At 43.7% G+C, this 17,952-nt stretch overlaps 1 protein-coding gene across 1 annotated transcript in view; it reads right to left on the bottom strand.

Annotated features, from left to right (window-relative positions):
• Positions 1-632: 632 nt before the first annotated feature.
• Positions 633-17,952, bottom strand: part of nr1d1 (nuclear receptor subfamily 1, group d, member 1) — a 31,171-nt gene continuing 13,851 nt past the window's right edge. Inside the window, exons 3-8 of the mRNA XM_043674919.2 lie at positions 16,650-16,738; positions 14,626-14,770; positions 10,969-11,627; positions 8,127-8,312; positions 6,381-6,591; positions 633-3,003 (exon numbers count right to left, since the gene is read on the bottom strand). Of these exons, the coding sequence (XP_043530854.2) occupies positions 2,807-3,003; positions 6,381-6,591; positions 8,127-8,312; positions 10,969-11,627; positions 14,626-14,770; positions 16,650-16,738 (1,487 nt within the window). The 3' untranslated portion in view covers positions 633-2,806. The remainder of the gene's footprint in view (positions 3,004-6,380; positions 6,592-8,126; positions 8,313-10,968; positions 11,628-14,625; positions 14,771-16,649; positions 16,739-17,952) is intronic.

The following is a 17,952-nucleotide window of genomic DNA, read 5'->3' on the forward strand; positions in this document are numbered from 1 at the left end:
CCACGCTGTCTTTAAATTGACTGCTGTGAAACCGACATTGTTTTTAAAAGTGCAGTCACCGCTGTAAGTTACCGTATTGGCTTCTAACCGCTTTGGGAAACCCTGAGGCTGTGAAACGCACTTTATAAATGTGAGTTCTTTTTCTCATGCAGCTGGCTAATGCTAAATATAAAACAAGGACTCACTAAGGCTGGCTGCTGGGAAGATCTATTTTTAGAAATCTTTATGAGTCCTCACAGTTTTATTCATAATGACTGTGTAACAGGAACCCTGGGGCATTGGCGCAAGAAAGGAAACTATTTGTGGCTCAATCTGTGCCTTTTCTTTCTCTGAAGTCAGAATGGTGGATCTTCAGCTGCCTTTGGCTCCCTGTACAGAATCCTCACTGCTCTAGAACATCTACGTTTGTTTAAGGGGAGATGGTTTTCCCTCCAAATCTCTTCCATCTTAGCTGCTGTTTTGAACCCTGCCCTCTGACCTTTCACCTAGGGTTGCCCCAGTTGGAGCCAACGCACAGAGGTGAAGGGATCTCAAATCTGCCTCTGGAGGGCTACAGTTCTCCCAAGTGACTGAAACGCTCAGTGGTGTGATATCCCTTCACTGTTACCACCGTAAAATGACACAGAGATTCATTTTGTTATTTAACTCAGTGCATTCATTCTTTTATTCTGAGAAACTGTTAATGATTTCATCTGAATTCACAATACACATCAATTATTGAACTATATCGAGACAGATGCAGTAAATTTATTTATCGAAAGCAGGTTCTGCCCTGCTGCAGCGGCCACACAAGTTTATGGATTTTTTTTCTGTTAAGAGTTCAAAATACTTCAGTTTTCACGCAGCTCCTCCCCCTGATGCTGCTGGGAGATGGTTCCATGGACACTATCCTTCAGTTGGAGACCCAAAAGGAACCTGGATAGGGAGTGTCAGTCAGTGTTCTGATCTATACCTTGCCGAACATGCTGAGATGCCGTCAAAATTTCTCATCTCGCCCTCATTATGACAGATGCAAGAATGCCAAACTTTAAAGGACTAAAGTCATGTCCAATTTCAGGCTTGGCCCAGTTGGTAGAACTTACATCTGAGCCAATGGTCCGGGTTCAAGACCCACTCCAGGGCGTGAGGGAAATAAAAAGGAAGGCTGGTATTCCAGCACAGTACTCAGGGAGCCCTGCAATGTTGGAGGTGCAATCGCTCACCTGCGACATTTAAGCAAAGCCTCACCTGTGTGTTCAGGTGGGTGTGAGAGATCTCAGGGCACTGTTTTGAGGAGAAGCAGCCAACAACTTGATCATCACGTTCAGATAACAAAGCTGGAGGATTTTACAGATATCAGTCTGTGGCAACAATTTTATCAATTCAACAGAAGTGTGAGGGATAATAGTCCTCTCATGGGAAGAAAATGAACAAAGAACTGCGGAAGCTGGAAATCAGAAACTGCTGGAAAAACTCAGCAGGTCTGGCAGCATCTGTGGACAGAAAGCAGAGTTAATGCTTAGGGCCCAGTGCACCCTTCCTCAGAACTACTCAGACCAGCTTCAGTTCTCGAGTGGATTCTTCTTGGCAACACCATGATCAATCAGAACCTATTTCCCAGCCAATCAGGACTCTTTTCTCACACAACACAAGTAGTTGTTCCCTTAGAAATTTGGCATTCTTGTGTCTATCCTGATGAGTGCATGATGGAAAATCTCAACAGCGTTCTCTTCTTTTCAGCAATGCTTGAGCTTTTCGACTTTTCAAAATATTTAAACTACCCCCAATACTCAACATGTATTTTCCAACAGCGATAGAAACTCTTGATCGCTTTCCTCCTTAAGCCACCCACCTCCTCCACCAGCTTCCCTCACCCAGTTGTAGGCACCTCGGCCAATTGATTCAGCAGACCACGGGTGGGTCTCCTCATCTCTTGAGCTCATGGGTGCGTGGCAGGGATAGGGCGAGTGGAGAATGACAGCTGATCTGTTGAATCTTCAGTAGAGGTCTCAAATACAAGTAAACCACAAAACATGCAGCAATCTCCTCTCAGCCAGCTCCCATCATTTCAACACAGGTTTCAAGGGACGCACGTCACGCCTTGAGTTTGATCAGCTTGCTTGCTTCTTATACAATGTCTGGAGCAGTTTGAGACCCCAGGCTGTTCCACGAAGTGAGGTGAAACATCACTTCTGTTCAACAAAGGAACAAAATGCAACAGATGAGATGGGTGTCAGCTGCTGCCCTCTGGTGCTGAAGCTGAAAATGGGGAACATCACACTCAGGCCGTCAGTCAACTCCTCACCTTTCACCTTCCATCAGAGACCAGCCAAAACTTCAAGAAGAAACAATGTCACCTGCTCTGCTTCAGTTGCTAAATGGGATAAACACGTTTAACGAGAGTATGAGGCTGAGATTTGATATGGGTTCGGACATTGAAATGTAGACGTGTAGTTAGTCAAGGAGGACATTGAGAGAGGCAACAGATCAGAGGGCACTGCAGATCATTGCCTGCTCACTGTTCAGAGTGCACAATTCTTCAACTGCCTTTTAGACAGTACTCCAAAACAACAAGCAGATATCCTCATGGTGAGTTCCACCAACAAGATCATTTTGCAGACATATCCTCAGCCCCAGAGGACATTTAAATCTATTAATTTGTAGAACATTCCTTAGAAGAATATATTACACTTCCTTGACAGCTGAAATATACACATTTTTACAAAATGCAATATGTCACCCAAACGTTCATTGAAATATAAATTAAAAAAAATGCTCTAAAATGTCACAGAGACAAGTCTGGTGTGGCTGCGGTTTGGCCGGAGATTCAGGGATCTATCCGAAAGGCCAGCAATTTCTCCGAGTGCATGTTGTTCAAAGTGCGGAGGTCAGGCAGTTTCAGGAGGAGTTTGGTGAAACGCGATGCCTCATTGGGATAGTTCTTCATTACCAGAGCTCTCAGGACTCGGATGAGAGTCTCCTGAAGCTGCTCCACTGAGCCGATGTTTTCAATTCCTGAACGATCTGGAAGCAGGAGGACAACACGGGATGGTAAAGTCATCGAACAAACAGCTTAAAAACCCGGAAATGATAAATGAATGGCTGAGCTCCCAGTTATTTTTCTTCATAACGGTCTCGTTCCCCTCCACAGACTGGGAGAGGGGTGGGCAATCTAATCTTGCCCCCACCAGACAGCTGCTGGTCATTCAGTAAAACAACACCATCAGGCCTTACTGATGCTACTCCCAGGGCTGGGCACATTCACCATCATGATACTACAGCCCTCACCTGCTCAGTGGGTATGGGGCGGAAGGGTGGGGGGAGTATTCCATCACACTCCCCCCCACTGTTTTTTAAAATTTCTTCATGGGATGTGTGTCACTGGCTAGGCCAGCATTTATTGCCCAGAGATCTGGAAGAATCAACCACATTGCTATGGATCTGGAGTCACGTGTAGGACAGACACCAGGTAAGGATGGCAGATTTCTTTCCCTGAAGGGCAATACTGAAGCAGATAGGTTTTTACAACAATGGTAACCTGGTGATCATTCCATTTGATTCCAGATTTTCATTGAGATCATACTTCACCATCTTCCACGGTGGAATTCCAACCCATATCTGCAGAGAATTAGCCTGGGAGTCTGCATTACTGGCTAAGTGATATTACCACTGTCTCCCCACTTGGGCTTTGAAGGAGTCAGGAGGGAGTCACACATTAGAGTATTCCTAGCTCCTGACTTGCTCTTGTAGCCACTGTGTTTATATGAGGTAAAAACAATGACTGCAGATGCTGGAAACCAGATTCTGGATCAGTGGTGCTGGAAGAGCACAGCAATTCAGGCAGCATCCGACGATCAGCAAAATCGACGTTTCGGGCAAAAGCCCTTCATCGGGAATATTCCTGATGAAGGGCTTTTGCCCGAAACGTCGATTTTGCTGCTCGTCAGATGCTGCCTGAATTGCTGTGCTCTTCCAGCACCACTGTGTTTATATGGCTAGTCCAGTCACTTTCAATGGTAACCCCCAGGATGTTGATAGCAGGAGATTCAGTGATGGTAATACCATTGAATGTCAATGAACAATTGTTAGATTGTTTTACATTGGAAATAGAATTTGTGTAGCACAAATGTTACTTGCCACTTGTCAGCACAAGCCTGGATATTGTCCAGATTTTGCTGCGTTTGAACATGGACTGCTTCAGTATCTGAGGTGTGCTGAACACTGTGCAATCACTGGCGAACATCCCCACTTCTGCTCTTATGACGGAGGGAAGGTCATTGATGAAGCAGCTAAAGATGGTTGGGCCTAGGACACGACCCTGAGGAACTACTGCAGAGATGTCCTGGAGCTTAGATGACTGACCTCCAACAACCACAACCACCTTCTAATGTGTCAGGGGTGTCTCCAACCAGTGGAGAGTTTTCCCCAGATTCCCACTGATTCCAGTTTTGTGAGGGTTCCTTGAGGCCACAAATGTGGCTTTGACGTCGCTATCACCTGATTCAGACCAGTTCAGGTAATTAAGGCGAAGGGGGTTGAGGAACTCTTTAATTTGTTGGGGAGGGTGGAGGACAGGGTGTGGGGGGATTTCCGTAGATTTACCCAGGCTGCAGGCACAGCAGATGAAGGGAGGCAGGTACAGAGCAGGATGCCAGTCACTGGCAACCTAAAGACCCACAGAAGGATGAATGATAAAGGGGAGAGTTGGGTGAGACACCACCACTGATAAGAACAGGTGCCCCTTGATGTGGCGCAGTTGGCAGGGAGAGTGGTTGGGTTAGTGATCATGTACAGGGGCATCAGCCTCCTGGCACTGCAGGGCCGGAAGGTCAGAGGACAAGGTGAACACGGCAGGCAGTCAGGTCTCGGAATTTCTCAGGGGTTCTGTACTCAATTATCTCTGAACTCTCCGCAATGTAAATACTGACACAGGGCCACCCACTCAGGGGGTCACAGGCCATGGGATGACGTGCTGCTGTTCAGGCCTCCGCAGCCGCTAACTGGCTAACAAACACATCACAACGTCAATTACCTGGTTTCCGTGAAAATCCTTTTCACACAGTGAGTAGTTCGGGTCTGGAATACACTGCCTGGAAATGTGGTGGAGGCAGGTTCACTTGGGACATTCAAGAGGGAAATGAATGATTATCTGCATTGAAGTAGTGTGTAGGGATGTGGGAGAAAGCAGGAGAGAGGTAACAGATTCAGTGCAGAAACGACCAGCCAAATGGTTTTCTTATGCACCGTGACAGTTCTGTCATTCTGTGAAACTGGAGGTTAACTTCAATTTCTCCTCCAGGTCAGGCTCGGATGCATACAGCCCATTGTGAGTCGATAACTAGCTCATTCTCTGTGTGTTAAGACATGATGACAGGAACACGGGGCTTCTGGATTTTTTTTCTTGGAAGATTATGAAACTTCAAACCTGCTCACAACAGTCATGTTTTTCTATGCTTCCTGGGTACAGCTGTACACCAGACGTCAGGGAATTTCCCCATCCAGTTGTTGTTTCCAGACACACTGACAAACTTAGTGCTGGCACGGAACTCAGAGGCAAAACATCAGGGCAGGGCTTGCCCACAGGCCCAGGGGGTTTAGCACACCTATGGCGTGCTGCCGAGGTGAACATCTCACATTTGACACTCAGTCTACACTGCTCTCAGCTGAGACACCAAGGAGCCCCAAGCCAGTTTGGCTTCAGGGCCCATACAACAAACAGCACGATTTGTGTTTCAGTTCACTCACGGGATCTCAGGCTTGGTTATGAGTGAGTGGCTTTCTAGGCCATTTCAGAGGGTTTGGAGGGGAGGCGATGGCTTATCGTTTGGCTGTTAACCCAGAGACCCAGGTAATGTCCTGAGGACCCGGGTTTGAACCCTGCCATGGCAGATGCTGGAATCTGGATTCAATACAAATCTGAAATGAAGAGTCTAATGACGGCCACGAATACAATGTCAATTGTGTCCAATGTGCTTTAGGGAAGGAAGCAAACTACACGTGACTTCAGATGCACAACAAAGTGGTTGACTCTTAACTGCCCTCCAAGTTGGGCAATAAATGCTGGCCTGATGCTCTCATCCCTAGAATGAATTTCTTAAAAAGCCAGAGTAGGTAAGGACAGCAGTTCCTTTTCCAAAAGGGCACTGATGATCAAAATTGGTCCTTGTGACAATCATTGAATGGGCATCATTAAATTCCAGATTTTCTTATTGAATCCATTCCCATTCCACCATTTGATGCAGTGGGAATTAGACCCAGGACTTTACTTGAGTCTCTGGATCAATAGTCAAGTGACAAAACCACTAAGCCATTGCCTCCCCTTAGCTCAGCCAACATTGGCCACTCTGCCCTGGGAACCAATGCACTGACCCGGCCCTGTCTGATCAGAAGTGAGTCCTTACCTGCAGAAACCAGTACAACGGCAGTGAAGAGACCCAGCTCTTCCTCACTGAGGTGCAAGGAGCTCAGCTTCTCGCTGAAGTCAAACATAGAGTTGAGCAGGTCTCCCATCCTCATGCCCCGCAGTTCTTCGATGGAGTAGGTGGTTCCACTGATAAAAGTGACAGTCTGTTCCTTCATGTTAAAGAGTGATGCAAATCTCACCATCAGAACCTGATACAAAGAGGGGCAAAGCAATCACAGGGAAAGCTTTTCAGACATGGCCTTCTGGTGCACAGCGCTGAGTAAAAACACAACAAACTGCCCTTCTGATGATTCCACACACTTGAGAATTGATCTGCTTACATGAGGAATTGCTTTGGACCCCTTTACATCAAAACATGTCCTTGTTTAGCCTTCATTTTACTCCTTGATCTTCTGTTTTGTCATTCATCTCCTTTCTGCCGCTCCCCTACCCCCAAAAAAACCCCAACCCTCTGCTTTGGATTAGATTAAATTAGATCCCCTACACTGTGGAAACAGGCCCTTCGGCCCAACAAGTCCACACCGACCCTCTGAAGAGTAACCCACCCAGACCCATTTCCCTCTGAATGTTTAGATTAGACAGAAGGCATTACTCAGGTTTTCCCTCAGCTACTTCTGCACAGGAATGTCTCTTGCCTAGTTCCTGAGTATTGCTAGTCAGGATCCTATGCCCTACAGCATATGTGTTAACATAAGAAACAGGAACCTGTCAGAGCTGCTCTGCTATTCCACACCGCTTCAACTCCACTTTCCTGCCTCTTCCTCATTTCCCTTGATTCCCTGAGAAACTAAAAATTGGGATTATCTCAGCCCTAAATATATTCAACAATGGAGCATCCTCAACTCTGTCAGGTAGAGAATTTCAAAGATCCACAGCTTTGTGAGGGAAGTACTTTCTCCTCATCTCAGTTCTAAATGATCAGCCCCTTACCCTGACACGGTCTCCCCATGTTTTAGATTCCCCTGCTAGTGGAAGCTATCCCAGTGTCTACCCTGTCAAGCCCCTTCCGAATCTGAAATGAAAACAGAAATTGCTGGAAAAGCTCAGCTGGTATGGCAGCATCTGTGGACAGACAGGGTCGCTTGACCTGAAACATTAACTCTGATTTCTCTTCACAGATGCAGCTCGACCTGCTGAGCTTTTCCAGGAATTTCTGCTTTTGTTTCTGATTTCCAGCATCCGCAGTTCTTTCAGTTTCCCTTCAGAATCTTGGTACTCTCCAATGAGATCAATCTTCTCAAAGCCAATATGCTGGAGGTGGGGTGGGGGGAGGCATCAGTCCACATATGGACTAAGTTGTCATAGCAATGATACTGCAAACTGCTGCAAACCAGATCACAGGGATATCTGATTCAGCACCCAAGACACCTGACAGTGTATTTCTGACATCACTTCTGTACTGTGCATGGTTGATATTTATCATAGTAACACTGTTCAGCGTGATTCCAAATTCACCACAGCTTGGAAAATCCCATTACCCAAATGAAATAAAACTCCAGATCAAGCAGACTGCACTGAATAGACTCAAAACTGACCTTGCTCAATTACTGCCATTGTCTTCACTGTTTCTTGAGTGCAGTAAACTAGATTGAGTAGTTGATTAACTTGCGCTTTCCCAATCTATCCTCAAATGTTGGAATCTACCTTACTTCTAGTATCCAACCTTCACAATCACAAGATAGCATTCACCTCAAACATAGATCTTCGAATCCCCAAAACCTACCTCGAAAGTGCCGGCTTTCAGCAGAATGACCTGGTCGTGCTGGGACAGGTCCTTGAAACCCGGAATAAGTTTTGCAAACTCGACCACTTCTTTGACAGCCGGTGTGAAACTCAAGGAAAAGTCCTCCCAGATCTGTTGCACTGACCGAGTGCCATCTACATGCGGCCGAATGTTCATCGGGCAGGCCTACGAGGTGAGAAACAAATGTGACACTTACTTTATCTTGACATTTCCAGCCCATCACTAGGGCTCACTTCTTTGAAGGCTCGCTCAAACAGCCTCAGTGCAAGAGGTTGACCAGCTAATCACAATGCCACTGTCTAGCCAAGACAGGCTTACAACAAAGTGAGCAGGACAGTGAGTATTCTGTTACTCAGAACAGGAATAGTTTCCTTCCACGCTGTATGTCTATTAGTTGGCTGGTTGACTTCGCAAAGCCACTAGGAATATCAGCCACCAATGGGAATTTGCTTTGCGTGTTCAGAAAAGTGAAGCAAGCCCTTGATCTAATGCCAAAACCCTCCAGAGCCAAGTTAAATTATTCATGAATGGCTGTAAAATGGAGGTTATTCTCTCTGAATCATGCTTGAAACTCCTGAAAGGACTGAACAACATGGAGAAATGGAACATTCCAGAAAACATAAGTAACAGAAGAATGTCATTCAGTCCTTACAATCAATGTTTAAGTGATTATGCGAAAATCACTGATCAAAGATTTGTCAAAACAACAAACCGATTAGAACGCATTTCATGAAATTCTCTTAAATCAAAATAATTGCAATTTTAAGCTCTTTTTCTCCTAAAACCACCTTTGTGCTTTAGAAGAATCAATATTCTACCTGACAAGTGTTCAGAGTGTAATTGGACAATTGCTAAAATATAGATTACAGAGGTTCATGAAGAGAACTCACTAACATCTACTCAAGGAAACTAGGGACAGGCAAGAAATACGGGCTCAGCTAGTGATGGACACATCCCATTGGTGAATAAAAAACAACTGATTCCAAGCCTAGGGAACGACTGCACTCAACTGTCATTTATGGCCATCGAGTAATTTCTACAGATTGAGCCAGTGAGAATAAAGAATTTGAGCGAATATGCTAAAAATTACATCTCATTGATCAGAGCTTCTGAAATTAATGGCTTAATATTGCTTTTACATTCATTAAAGGAAGCAACATTTCGACAGCATTGGAATTATGGATTTCCCATTTATTGTCTCTTCAGGAAACACATTAAAAACAAACGGAATTTGTTAAGGGACAGAGGCTTTGAGCTATAGGGAGAGGCTGAACAGGCTGGGACTGTTTTCCCTGGAGCGTCCGAGGCTGAGGGGTGACCTTATAGAGGTTTACAAAATTATGAGGGGCATGGATAGGATAAATAGACAAAGTCTTTTCCCTGGGATCGGGGAGTCCAGAGCTAGAGGGCATAGGATTAGGGTGAGAGGGGAAAGATATAAAAAAAAGACCTAAGGGACAACTTTTTCACGCAGAGGATGGTACGTGTATGGAATGAGCTGCCAGAGGATGTTGTGGAGGCTGGTACAATTGCAACATTTAAGAGGCATTTGGATGGGTATATGAATAGGAAGGGCTTGGAGGGATATGGGCCGGGTGCCGGCAAGTGAGACTAGATTGGGTTGGGATATCTGGTCGGCATGGACGGGTTGGACCGAAGGGTCTGTTTCCATGCTGTACATCTCTATGACTCTATCTCAGATCAAGAGAATCAAATAAGTAAATACAAATTTCAACTTGTGAAAACTTGCAAATAGTAAATTTTCAAAGGTATGAGAATAAGGCAGGGGAAGGGAATGGGTCTGACTAGATTACTCTACAGAGAGCCTGCAAGCACCCAAAGGGCCAAAAGGCTTCTATTTGTGTCAGTATTATTCCATGACTTTGAATTTAATAATTATGGAACAAATTGTAATTATTTTGTCAGAAATAATTAGCTACTGGAAAAGAGAAATAGGATATAATAGTAAAACAAGGCATCTGAGCTGTTTCCAACATGGATGTGAAGTAACTCTTATGACAACATTAGGTTCACTTCTCAAATCCAATATTTCAGGTTAAACTGCCACCAGTAGTCTCTGTAGGACTAGAGCACCATCCAGTGAGACTGATTAGCTCAGTTGGCTGGATAGCCATGTGCTAATACTAACAATGTAGGTTCAATTCCTGCATTGGCTGAGGTTACCATAAGAACTCTCCTACTGAACCTCTCCCCTTGCTTGAGGCATGTTGATCCTCAGATAAACAGTTACCAATTGTATCTTACCCCCTGCCTCTAATTAGAGACTAGCTCAACTTAATTTTTTTTAAAGTATAAATTAAGCTTTTTTTTAAAGCAGAATAGAATTCAGTCTTCCTTTAAAAAGGTTTGTACTTTAGGAAGGTTAACTGAAAGAGACAATATTGAAAGGCTCATTGCAAAAATAGATGTTTTTGGTAAAATGATTAAAGAATTTAGCGCAAATATAAATGGGTAGGTGGATAAGGGTGATCTATAAAGAAAGGATGGGCTGATGGTATACCCTTGTTCCATTAATCTGATTTTAAGAGTTCCTGAGAGGTTTTTAAAATAGGTAATCCTGTTTATATTATCATTGTGGAACTACACATTTCCATTATTTATGAAGGCTGTTTCATCATAGCATACAAGATTGTGTCTCTGTGGAGATGTCAATTTTATGTTCGATATCACCGCTTGGTTTGTCAGTAGAGAGAACCATTTATTATCTATAAACATATGTAATGGGGTTTCTGCTCAAAGAATTATTTTAAATGCCTGCTACGTTTCACAACATCAGAGTATAAGTTGTGCAATGTCATACCAGGATAACACTGTTTGCTCCTTTCCATGGGCAGGTCCTCCCATTGCCAGTCTCTATCTCGTCATTGGCACTATACGAGTTTCTAGTGTGTAATTTGTTTCCATTGATCTGGTTTTGGTAATGTCCACTCATGTGTCCATTAGTGTGACCATTTGAGAAAGAAGATGGGTAGCATATCTTCTTCAGTCCACTGTTATTGGTTTTATGGAAAATGTTGTTCTCCTGATGATAGATGGTGTTCATCCCATTGACATGGTACCCATTCAGACAGCAATTGGCATTGTGGTTCATCAGTTCACTGTTGTGTCGGCAGACAGTGCTTGTCTGCTTTAACTTGTCATGGGCATAAGTGAAGGTCTCCTTATGTGCCCTGGAAATAGAATAGATGACTTCTTCCATTGAGGCTTCAGTGCTGGGACAGTATAACTGCTGTGGGTTGTGTTGTTGCTGGGGATGGAGACTGGGGGATGACCGCTCCTGCTGAGGTGGGTGGACAGGAGCTGCCAGTGGAGGCTGGTGTTGCCAGTTCTGCTGCTGGGGTTGGATATCATTCTGTAGCTCCCCATTCAGCTGGTTGTTCACCATATTATTCATGGCACTCTGCATTTCCGCCAGCATCCGCTGCTTCTCCCTCTTGGGAATGCGCCCAAAACGCACAGCTAGGGGGGAAAACAAGGGAACACATTACCCTTTATCGAGCTTGTCTCTTCACGGTTTATGATATCACTTGGCACTTCTGTTAGCCATGCTGAATCCAGTCAACCCAACAACACACAGCACACAGACTCTCTTCTCGTTCTTAGATGGTGAACTGTACTACCTTCTCGAAACCAAAGAAGTTAATAAGAATCATTCATTACAGCTTAACCTGAGACCACCCGAGTCCACATGTTGGAGCATGCACTTCTCAACTTGCACACAGTCAACACAAGTAAGTGATTTAAATGAAAAGCCAATTGTGGTATTAAAGTTAAGTTTACAAACTGAGGTGCTTGGCATATTCTTGTCAAGGTGTTAGTATCGCACCACTCAGGGCTACAGAGATATCTGGGGCAGGAGGTTCCAACTGTGATGGCAGAATACATTGAAAAGATGGAAAGTTAAGGGGGAAAAGGAGGAAATCAGGGAAATGAAAACTTATCGAATCTACACATTCAGGACTACCATTCAGCATCAAACATGTAAACCCACAACAGGAGAATTACGCGGATACACTCGGAACAGTTTTGAAATACTGCATTCAGTTCTGGTCTCCTTGCTCTCGAAAAGATATTGTGAAACTTGAAAGGGTTCAGAAAAGATTTACAAGGATGTTGCCAGGGTTGTAGGGCTTGAGCTATAGGGAGAGGCTGTTTTCCCTGGAGCGTCGGAGGCTGAGGGGTAACCTCATAGAGGTTTATAAAATCATGAAAGGCATAGATACGGTAAATAGCCAAGGTCTTTTCCCAGGGTAGGGCAGTCCAAAACTAGAGGGCATAGGTTTAAAGTAAGAGGGGAAAGATTTAAAAGCGACCTAAGGGGCATCTTTTTCAGGCAGAGGGTGGTGCGTGTATGGAATGAGCTGCCAGAGGAAGTGGTGGAGGCTGGTACAATTGCAACATTTAAAAGATATTTAGATGGGTATATGAATAGGAAGGGTTTAGAGAGATATGGGCCAAACGCTGGTAAATGGGTATAGATTAATTTAGGATATCTGGCCAGCATGGTCGAGTTGGACTGAAGGGTCTGTTTCCATGCTGTACATCTCAGTAACTTTATCATGAAGAAAACTGTGTCCATCCACACAGAAGGAGAGAGAACTTCTCCCTGGGACAAAACTTATACATATTCCATTAAGAAAGAAAATTAAGCCATGAATTGCAGTTGAATCCGATCACTACTGACCATTTCAACAATGAGGTTAAAAACAAGGACTGCAGATGCTGTAAACCAGAGTCTAGATGAGAGTGGTGCTTGAAAAGCACAGCAGGTCAGGCAGCATCCGAGGAGCAGAAAAATCGACGTTTCGGGCAAAAGCCCTTCATCAGGAGGGCCCTTCATCTTCCTGATGAAGAGCTTTTGCCTGAAACGTCGATTTTTCTGCTCCACAGATGCTGCCTGACCTGCTGTGCTTCTCCAGCACCACTCTAACCTAGACCTCCATTTCAACAATGAGTTTTTATTAGTTCTAAATCTATACCATAGCAGACCTCATTGAAATGTTCTTGTATGGGAGAAACTAAAGAGAAAATAAAACTCATGGGGAAAGAAAAGTTTTATTAACTTTTACATGTCCCAAAGCACCTTACAGCCAATTAAATAAACAATTAAATAAACTCCAAAGAGAAATTCCTATTCTTTGTACATAAACATGTCACCATAGAGTCATTGAGATGTACAGCACAGAAACAGACCCTTTGGTCCAACTCTGCCATGCCAACCAGATATCCCACCTGCCAGCATCCGGCCCATATCCCTCCAAACCCCCCTATTTATAAACCCATCCAAATGCCTTTTAAATGTTGCAATTGTACCAGCCTCCACCACTTCCTCTGGCAGCTCATTCCACACATGCACCACCCTCTGCCTGAAATTTGTACACAGCAAATTTGCAGAATTAGCAATGACACAAATAATCCGATAATTTGTATTCGGTGGGTTTTGGTTGATGGATAAAAGCTGGCCAAACGACTGAGGGAGCTTTCCTACTCTTCTTCTTATAGTACCTTGGGATCATTCAGTCCAAGTTAAGGAACGGAAATGTTTAACACCCCACCTTCAACAGCACCTTCCAAACCTGTGACTTTTACCATCTAGAAGGACAAGGGCAGGAGATGTGTAGAAATACCACCAGCTACAAGTTCCCCTCTAATACCCACACCACACTGCTTGGAATTCTATCACCATTCCCCCACTGTCGCTGGGTCAAAATCTTGGAACTCCTGTTCTAATAGCACACACAGCTGGTGATATTTCCCATGGACTACAGCAGTTCAAGAAGGCCACTGTCTAGCACCTTCTGAAGAGAAATTAAAAATCAGCATTAAATGCTGGCCCAACCAGTGACACCCGATTTTTTTTATTTATTCACAGGATGAGAGCATCATTGCCCAGAGGGCACTTAAGAGTTAACCACATTGCTGTGGGTCTGGAGTCACATGTAGGCCGGATCAGTAAGTTTCCTTCCATAATGGTCATTAGTGAACTAAATGGGTTTTTCCAACAATTGACAATGGATTCATGGTCATCATTAGACTCTCAATTCCAGTTGTTTAAAATTAATTTCAAATTCCAGCATCCACCAAGGTGGGATTCGAATCCAGGTCCCCAGAACATTACCTAGGTCTCTGGATTACAGTCAAGCGATAATAGCACTAGCTGTTATCTCCCCTATATGCATGAACAAATATAAAAAGTCTCAAAGACAGCATCCCTAACAGCATTCCTCAATGTTGCCTTGAAGTCTCAAGCTAAGTTATGAACTCAAGTAGTTCATTGTGGTTCAAGCCCACAGCCTTCTGACTGAAAAACATATTGAAGCCTCGGTCTAGCTAATATGGAATATCAAGGTACATTGCCACTGCTTCATCCAACAATCTCAAGAAGTTAGTAAAGCAACAGTAAATTCCTTAAAATATATGCACTAAACGTAAAACAGGAGGGACAAAAAAGACTCACCATCCCTGGACATGCCAACAGCAAGACACTTCTTGAAGCGACACTGCTGACAACGGTTCCTGTTGATTCGCATGATAGTGCAGTTCTCATTCTTGAGGCACTTCTTGTACTGGATGTTCTGCTGAATACTCCTCCTGAAGAAGCCCTGAAAGGGAGAGATGTCCTGTGTAACACAACCTCCATAAACATTTCTGACTTGCCTGACTCGCCAATCGATACAGAGGCTACTTCTAGAAAGAAGCCACAGTGAAGTGTGAATGCCCAAACTGCAGTTCAGCAATATGGTGTACAACAGCAATGGGAGAGCCAAACCAAGTGGCACTGGTTAAATGGCAGCACAAATTGATTTTAAAGACCATCAAGTATCACAGCAAAAAGCAGCTGTCACTATCAGGGCTATTCATAGAAGATGACTGTAATTTCTGTGCTTGTTTGTAATCACGCAATCAGCCAAATAAAAAAAATCTGGGCAATGCAAATCTTCCAAATGAGTAGAATCTTTACCTAAATTGGCAATGTAATTCACGTTCAACAGTCTGGACTATATCCCTATGATATTTTGTTCTTTTCATTCTCAATCTCTGTATGTAGCTGGGACAACATGAACCATGACTGCAGTCCATCTGTTGCAGGTACGCCTGCTGTGTTGTTAGGAAGGGAGCTCCAGAATGCTGCACTCTTTATGCTCAGCCATTTAGCCTGCCAAAACGCTGACCTGCTCAATCACTACAGTGAAACATTCTACTGCCTTGTACATGAGGTTATTTGAATACGTTATTAACCATCAGACATTTATATAGGCTTTAGTACATGCATATACATTTATGCATATCTACATGTTTGTACTTATGCTGTGTATGTGCCTTAACCCTAATACCTTTCTGAAAACAGTGACTAATGCTGGGGTACAGTTTCAAAACAGAAGCAGATCTCTGACATATTGGCACATTGCCATTCAGTTCCGAAGAAGTTATATTTGACTTAAATGTTAACTCGGTTTCTCTCACCACAGATGTTGCCAGATTTGCTGAGTTTCTCTGGCACGGTTTAATTTTATTTCAGTCCTCCAGCACTCGCATTAGTTTATTTTTGTTTTGCTGTTCTTCTTGTTTGCTGTATTATTTGTGCCCAATTAATCAACTATGGAGGCCATGGACTTGAGAATTTTTCCCTATAGCTCTCTGATTCACAGTCCTCCACTAAGTCACTCCTACAAACATACCTCTTTGACCTGATTTTTTGCCAGCAAACCTAATATTTGGGTCATAATTTGTTTTATAATACTTATCCGAAGCTCTTCAAAAGGCATTACTGCATTAAAGGCGCTATATAAATCTAAGTTGTCATTTAGGGAATCACATGTGACTGACAGGTCCTGGCCTCACTTGACATTTCCACATGGGCACTTCTCACTAGGGTTCCGTGGGCTGTGAGTAGGAAGCAGAAATCTGGCAGATTTTACTTTCAGATTCATGGTCACTGGAACCAAGAAAAGGTAATATCCTCCTCAGCTGAGATGGGATGAAAGCTGGAAATCTCTTTGAATGGTACAGGAGTATCTCACACGATATCTTTGCTAACTAAGCCATTAGGAAGTATATTCTGTCTGGGGAGATAGTGAGAGACTTTTCCCTTTAATAGAGGGCTCAATAAGCTGGGGGCACAGTTTGAGATTAGAGGTTGAGAGGAGACTTCAGCATTATTCACTTTCAACTAGATAATGGTGGATATCTGGAACTCAATGCCTAAAAGGATTGCAGAGGCAGGAATAGATGATTAGACAAACACCTGAAATGACAAAGCTGCAAGATGATGGACCAAGTGCTGGAAAATGTATTTATCTATTTATTTATTTATTCGAATAGATAAATATTTGATGACCAGCACAAGCACAATGGGCCAAAGGGCCTCTTGCATGTTGTAAAAACTCTATGACACTGTGTATCCACACATTGGTATCTGTGTACATGCATGTATTTGTCTGAGTTGCATATGTAGATGCATGCTGGTATGGCACAAGTTACCTTACAACCTTCACAGGCATGCACTCCATAATGGAAACCAGAGGCTACATCACCACACACTTTACACAGCAGAATCATTCCACTGATTTCTGGAAGAAATGAAAACGTGCAGAAGTAATGAGAGATTTATTCAAAACGTAAACTGTTCATTATGCAATCATTTATAGAGAACTCTCCATGTCTGATGTCTGATGGCTTTAAGCAGGGGTCAATGAGAGTACAGGCCCCACAATCAAGATGTGATCTCATTGCCCTGACACAGTATGGAACTTGGCCACTTGGGCTAAGAATGACGGCAAGGAATGAGTCCTTGATTTGTGCTGTTGGCTGACCTCAGGTGGAGTAGCTGTAGGGTCATTACAAAAGGGCACAGTGACTCCCAGGATAAGGAAGCCAGGATTCCTGCTCCCAATTACTACCCAGGGAGCTTGACTGGAAGATGTGGTGAATGCATATCTGCTACCAGGCTGCAGTTCCCACTCCTGTATGGCTAACTGCCCTGCCAATTCCTGTAGTCTGATCTGCGTATTTATGACAGAATACTTGGGCAAGGTGCAGGCCATCAGCATTGGAAAAGCACCCAGCAGAGATGGGGTCGAATTGATAATAAGAGAAGATTTTTGTGGTAAACAATCTACAAAGCAACCTTTGAAGTCTAAATGCAGCCATCAGATAATAAACAAGAATTAATATTTATTCAAGATACTGTCATAGCACTAAGTGCTTTGCCTTCTGTTATGCTTATTAATTCATCTCCTTGATAGTGGGAAAGGACCTCCAGTTAAAATCACGAGGCCCACAGGTGTTTGGAGGACAATTTTCTATATTGTCAAAAGTTGGAATCAACATCTTCATCAGGCATCCCACTGGTAATGATCCCTTGGAATGATGTGTATGTGGATCATTCTGGATGGATCCCAGTATGTTAAACACAACAACATGCTCCGTTCCTGACTTGGATGCTCTTTTCCAGCAGGAAGACAGAAAATGGTGGATCTCCAAAAGGTTCTCCCTGACCCTGGTCCTATTTGGACATTTTTCTATCAGACAAGAGAGTTTTGTAAACTCTTACTTTCGAGAGAGTATTTTCAAATTCAATTTCAGAAGGCTTCATCGAGAGAGACCAAGTGTTTCTGATGAAGGGAATGAGTGCTCAATTCCTCTCTCTTACTTTACGTAACTTACATTTATAAACTAATTAATTGTGTACAACTGCACACCACATAAAAGATGTCTCTAAGCACTTACAAGACTGAGAAGAAATAACTAAAGGAGGGGACAGGATAGAGAGTGGGTGTGGGGC

Source organism: Chiloscyllium plagiosum, unplaced genomic scaffold, assembly GCF_037043375.1.
Source record: "Chiloscyllium plagiosum isolate Xiang-an unplaced genomic scaffold, Cpla_swu_hap1 HiC_scaffold_32, whole genome shotgun sequence".
Lineage (NCBI taxonomy): Eukaryota > Metazoa > Chordata > Chondrichthyes > Orectolobiformes > Hemiscylliidae > Chiloscyllium > Chiloscyllium plagiosum.